This window comes from Triticum dicoccoides, chromosome 1A (assembly GCF_002162155.2).
Source record: "Triticum dicoccoides isolate Atlit2015 ecotype Zavitan chromosome 1A, WEW_v2.0, whole genome shotgun sequence".
Lineage (NCBI taxonomy): Eukaryota > Viridiplantae > Streptophyta > Magnoliopsida > Poales > Poaceae > Triticum > Triticum dicoccoides.
Window position 1 is genome coordinate 480,859,218 of NC_041380.1, and position 5,890 is coordinate 480,865,107.

Below are 5,890 nucleotides of genomic sequence, written 5' to 3' on the forward strand. Positions count from 1 at the left end.
GGTGGGTTTTGGGCCAAATTGGAGGGGTGTTGGGCTGCAACACACATGAGGCCTTTTTGGTCCCTCGGTTAACCGTTGGAGTATCAAACGAAGTCCAAATGATACGAAACTTGACAGGCGGTCTACCGGTAGTAAACCAAGGCCGCTTGGCAAGTCTCGGTCCAATCCGGAAATGTTTAATCCCCACACACGAAAGAAAGCTAGAAATGACCACCGAAGGAGAACGAAGCGCCGGAATGCAAAACGGACAACGGGGAAAATGCTCAAATGCATGAGACGAACGCGTATGCAGATGCAATGCACATGATGACATGATATGAGATGCATGACAACGACAACAACACACGGAGACAAAACCCGAACCCGAGGAAAATAAATATAACTTAACGCCGGAAACGGTAAGAGTTGGAGTACAAATTGGAAAGTTACATCCGGGGTGTTACAGAGGATCTCCGGGGTTTGCGAATTGAGCAAATAGCTCAGGACCTGCTGGTCCTTCGACAGCCACGGGTCATATAGAGGATTGTGCTCTATGGCCGTGGTCTTGTTCGCCTTGGTGGTTTCCACCGTCTTCGGTGGTGCGGCATCGCTGCCGTCAAGGAGGCCGGTCACCTGCGCTCCACGCAGCGCCGGCATCACTTGCGCCTTGCACAGAAGGTAATTCCCCCCTGCAAGCTTTTCTGTTGGAGATGCGCCGAGGTTGAGGACGACGGCGCTCGAGTTTGCGTCCATGGCGATGATAGGGTTTGGTTTCTGTTTTGCTAGATAGAAGGGAAGAGGCTAGCTCTGATACCATGTAAGATTTGATCTTGTGGAAGCGTTCCTACTCCCGATGGAAGCCCGTTGTGTCTATTTATTGGGGACAGGAATTGCCCCTGTCGTGGCTTACAAGTTTACGATGATCGCTAGGATTCATCGATACATGAGGAGTCCAAGAAGGAAACGAGAGAAGTAGAGATAGGAGGGAGGTTTAGATTACAAGAGTTTAAACAGATATTCTAACATAACCATTGTGCCCGATTAATATACTTCGCCGTGGTTTTACCTCAAGAAAAAAAACATGAGATTTGTGCAAATAGTAGAAGAGAAGATATTAATTAGACGGCTGTCATTTTTCTCCTCTTTTTCGGAGAGGAGATCGAAACCTTAGGCCTCTACATCAAGCAACGACGATCTTAGTCGACATCACCCTCTGAAATAAGTAAATGTATAGATGTGAGTGGGCTAAACCATATATATAAGAACAAAAATACCTAAAGCAGTAAAGTATAAAGAGTCCTCTCAGTCAAAAAAAAAAAGTAAAGCATATAGAGGAACGAACCTCACTGCATGTAAAGCAGCACTGGAATGGAGGAACAAAAGCCCTCAAATTCGCGCTTTACTCCTCCCCTGTACGATCCCAGAGTCTCCACAAATTTCGACCACCTGCATATCCATCCATCCCACAGTTCCCCTGAACTAGTAGTACGAATAGCCTGCACTGCACCCATGGATTCCATCAAGATTAACCTCGCCGTCGACAGGTCGCGCAACCGCGTGCTGTTCGCCGACGCGGGCTCCAACTTGGTCGACGTCCTCCTCAGCTTCCTCACGCTTCCGCTGTCCGCGATCCAGTTCTGCGTGGCGCTGTCGCCGGGATGCCTCTCCAACCTCTGCAACAGCGTCAGACGCCTCGCGGGAGGCAAGCTGCTCAAGGTTGAGGCCTGCCATGGCATGCTTCTCACGCCGTCGACCGCCCATGAGTTTGGTGGCCGGCACCGGTACGTATCTTCTCTTCTCCTTGGAGAGACGAATTAATGCATGTATGATGATCTAGCTAGCCCGATTCCCTGACCTTGAATTCTTGATTTAGTTCTATTATTGAAACTTACCCTAGTATTCTCGGGCTCAGGTACAATCTTAGCTTCACCCACGATGCGTTCGTCAATAACCAGCCGAACCTGAAGGTGAACGGCAATCTCTGTAGCTGTTGGAAAGTCATGGACAGACTTGTGCGTGCGTACAGCGGAGCAGGCTCTTCGCCTGGTAAGTTCGTGAGGTGTAAAGAACGGTTTGTGATCAGCGATGGCTGGACGATCACACCGGCATGCACTTCGCTGATTCACAGGTTCAGCTGTGAATCCGAGGCCGCCTTCCCCGGGTTTGAGGAGGTGGAAGTGTGTGTCAGCTGGCCCAAGGTAGCACAATTTAATCATCAATTTACTCCTAGAAGTTGAAGCATTTTCTCTACTCTAGTAACAACTTAACTTGGATTATTCTGTATAACTTTAGGTTATATCCATGCTGAAGGCTTCTCTGTCGTCGGATACCATATTCACCGATGTTTTTCTACCCACGGGAACCGGTGGTCAGGACGCTCGTGCCACCGTGAAACCGAGCATGAACCAAAAAATCGTAGCAACTCCCAGTGAAGACCCGGGAGCTTCATCAGAATTTAAGACCAAGTTTTTCTACGACGCCAAGGAGAAGAAGGTCATGTATGCTGAATGCAAGCACGATTTCGTGGACCTGCTTCTCGGTTTCTTGGCTTACCCACTGGGCTGTGTGATCAAGAACATGAACGACAGTGGCCTCGCCTCTCCTCTCGGCACCGGCGGCATGGCCAATCTGTACGCCAGCGTCGTCGAGCTCGACGCAGCAGGCTTCATAGCAGGCGGATACCCCGCTGAGACGTTGCTGGATCCGCCCCTTAGCCCGTTCTGCAGGCACCCTGACTGCTCCACTCCCAAAAGAGACGCCGTGGAACCAAAGAACTTCATGGGTCTGGTATCCTACAGCTCGTGTGTTGGCTGTTGTTATGAGCTTGTCGAAGACCGAAAGTACGTGGTGGACGATGATCTGCTCATGCACCAGGCCTCTGCGATGTCTGTGGCGAAGCACTGGCGTGGCAGAGACAAGGCTAACGTGGTGGAGATGGACATCAACATCACGAAACAAGAGGTACGTAATAAGGTAGCTAGAATTTCAGATTTATGCAGACCAGTTACTGTGTCCAGCTTGTTGAGGTTTCGTTGTCTTGCAGGCTGTTGTGCTGCTGCGGGCCATGCTTACCTCCAAGACACCGCTGACAGACGTGTTCATCGGTAGGCTGGAGGAACATTCAACTTGACGGCCACTGCCTGTTGAGATGAGCCTGGCCCTGCATTTGCTTGATCAGTGAGTCCTGGTGGTGGTTGTTTTGGTTCTGTTTAATTTGACCAGGTGGTGGTGCCGTGCTCTCCTGTGTATGATCGTTTTGTCCAGTCCCCTTACAAACTTAATTGGTGTCTGAATGCATGAGGCTTCTGTTTTGCCGTGGTTTCCTTGCTCTGAATGTAAAACTGTGATGAATTACAAGACCAGTGAACTCTTATTACTGATAACGATGAAAAGTAAGGGGGTGTGGTCCGTGATCTTATATTTCTTTACAGAGGGAATACTTGTTAAAATGGCGTGCAATATGTATACACGGATATTGTTACATCGAGGCCATGACAATGATCTCAGAATCACCATAACACTACCTGAGGAGTTTAACTTTGTTCTTTCAGCAACGCGATGCAGAACATGTGTATGTGTCTTCAGGTACTCGGATCAGGCGGTGCTCGACTCCGAAGCGTACAGCGATTTAATCTCCTCCACATCATCGTAGCTCCCGAGGAATATCGGAGACCTCTGGTGTATCTCATAAGGAACGATTTCAAGGGCCTGCAACGCAAACGCAGCAAGCCATTTTTCAGTTACAGCACGCCAAAGATCGGCAATAACATAAAGTGCTGCTCTGAGCAAAAGGAATTTGGTGAATTCAGTGGCCTCACCCGCTGTTTGCCGGTGAAAGACTGGCCTCCGGCTTGCTCCATGAGGAACGACATGGGGAAAACCTCGTACAGAACACTGAAAATACCACTTGTCAATATGGATAATCAGCTGGGGACACCACGAACTAGAGTGTCCGCATCGGCGTACCGGAGTTTTCCGTTGGGGCTCTTCTTGTCCGCGGGGTACAGAAATATGCCTCCGTAGAGCAGGGTGCGGTGAACATCAGCAACCATACTAAAATTCAGAAGGAGCAATCAGACTGAATTAGCTGTGGACGAGTTTCAGTTTGCTGTCAGACAAACAGCTGAAAGACTGACACTGACCTTCCAATGTATCTCAGGGATTTTGGCGATGAGCCGTCTTGGGGAAACTTGCATCTCTCAACGTACCTGCAATGTTGGCTGGAGAAGTCAGCTTAACTTGTTAAGAGACACTGATGTTTGTGAACTTGAAATGAGATGTACTGCCTACTTGGCTGTAGGCGCGTCCCAGTTTCTGGCATTCCCTTCGTTCACCGAGTAGATCTTCCCTTTGTTTGGTATCTGCACAACCAAGAAGCACATATATGGTAAAAATAGGCTAACCTTTTGTTGCAGATCAGTGAATAAATTGTAGAAACGACTGTGTTGCTGTAAGCTGTATCACAAACCTTTATGTTGGGATGAGTTAGTATGAACTCCCCGAGGGAAGGATCAAGAGTGAAACCATTTACACCGTTTCCAGTGCTTAACACGAGCTGCCATCGGTGAGAACAGCAGTCAATTTAGGATGAAGAATCGATGTAAAGTAGTGGAAGTGAAAAAAACTTTTAATTAGGGGGTGTGATTACCGTGCATGAACTCCCATACATGCAGTAGCCAGCAGCAATCATGTTAGTCCCGGGTTGCAGTACATCCTCGAGAGTAGCGTTGTCCTTGTCTTTGATCATGTAGATCCCGAAGATCTACAGAACGGAGAAACACCGATCAGATGACAGTAAGTAATTCGGGGACGTGCCTTTGCTTTTGAACGGTGTACTGAAGCAGTCAACAGGCAGCAGCTCTGCTCGGAGAAGCAGAGTAAGAGGAGCCATACGGTCCCGATGGAGACGCCGCAGTCGATGTTGGAGGAGCCGTCCAGCGGATCGAAGCACACGCAGTACTTTCCGCGGAGGGGCGCGTCGACGAAGATGGCCGCCTCGTTCTCTTCAGACACGAGAACGCACTGCACGCAGCACGGCAAAGTCAGATCCTTGGCTCAGGATTTCTTACTTTACCGGGAAGATATCTACTGAAACTGAAGAGTGAGAGGAGTGCATTACGGTGCGGCCGCTGCTGACGAGCGCCTTGACAAAGACCTCGTTGGAGAGCACGTCCAGCTTCTTCTGCTCCTCCCCCTGCTCTCTCATCCACGTCCGTCAACGCGCGCGCAGAGATTGAAAACAAGGCGAGGAAAGGGGCTAGGGGGCTTGGATGGCTTGCCTGGACGTTGGTCTCCCCGGCGAGGCCGATGAGCTTGGCGAGGCCGGCCTTGTTGACGGCGGAGGCGACGAACTTGCAGCCGAGGACGATGTGGGAGAGGAGGATGGTGAAGTCGCCCCGGGACTCCGGGTGCCGCCCCTGCTCGTTCAGCGCGTGCCGCGTGATCGTCATCAGGTCCGTCCGCTGCGCATCCGCCGCGTGGTCCATCTTCCCGAGCAACGGCGCTAGGCTAGCTCTTCTCGGTCGTCGGGGGCGAGCGACGGATACAAACAGATTGCACCGCCCGCGGATAGTTGTTAGAGATGGGAGAGGGATATGGGAGGCGGCATCCGGTGCGCGTCTCGGGGACTGAAATAGGCGGAAGGAAGCCGGTGGGAGGCGTGCCGGATGTTGTGCGGTGCGGGCTTCCACGTCGGTGTAGCGTAGCGTGGATATGCTTGGAACGGCAGCGCGGCCAGACGTGTCCGGGAAAGATGGGAGGGAGCAACTGGAAGCGCTTGTGCCCATTTGACCACGACACTACTAGGTGATAGTACCAGTATAAATGTATAATTTCCTCCCGGACGCCGTTCGTACTACTGTATGTTCGACCTGATCCTGTGCTCCCCGTGTGTTTACTTGGAGAGGCTAAT

At 50.8% G+C, this 5,890-nt stretch overlaps 2 protein-coding genes across 2 annotated transcripts; one reads left to right on the plus strand and one right to left on the minus strand.

Moving 5' to 3' along the window:
* Positions 1 to 1,327: 1,327 nt before the first annotated feature.
* LOC119281004 lies at positions 1,328 to 3,195 on the plus strand. The gene is made up of 4 exons (XM_037561663.1): positions 1,328 to 1,760; positions 1,892 to 2,177; positions 2,272 to 2,940; positions 3,023 to 3,195. Exons 1-4 carry the CDS (start codon positions 1,348 to 1,350, stop codon positions 3,107 to 3,109), a joined length of 1,455 nt encoding a protein of 484 aa, XP_037417560.1. The 5' UTR covers positions 1,328 to 1,347; the 3' UTR covers positions 3,110 to 3,195.
* Positions 3,196 to 3,326: 131 nt separating this feature from the next.
* LOC119281016 (fructose-1,6-bisphosphatase, cytosolic-like) lies at positions 3,327 to 5,665 on the minus strand. The gene is made up of 10 exons (XM_037561672.1): positions 5,259 to 5,665; positions 5,099 to 5,173; positions 4,873 to 5,001; positions 4,628 to 4,741; positions 4,448 to 4,534; positions 4,270 to 4,340; positions 4,122 to 4,187; positions 3,946 to 4,032; positions 3,798 to 3,873; positions 3,327 to 3,687 (listed from the first exon to the last, which is right to left on the minus strand). Exons 1-10 carry the CDS (start codon positions 5,463 to 5,465, stop codon positions 3,574 to 3,576), a joined length of 1,026 nt encoding a protein of 341 aa, XP_037417569.1. The 5' UTR covers positions 5,466 to 5,665; the 3' UTR covers positions 3,327 to 3,573.
* Between the last annotated feature and the right edge of the window lie 225 nt (positions 5,666 to 5,890).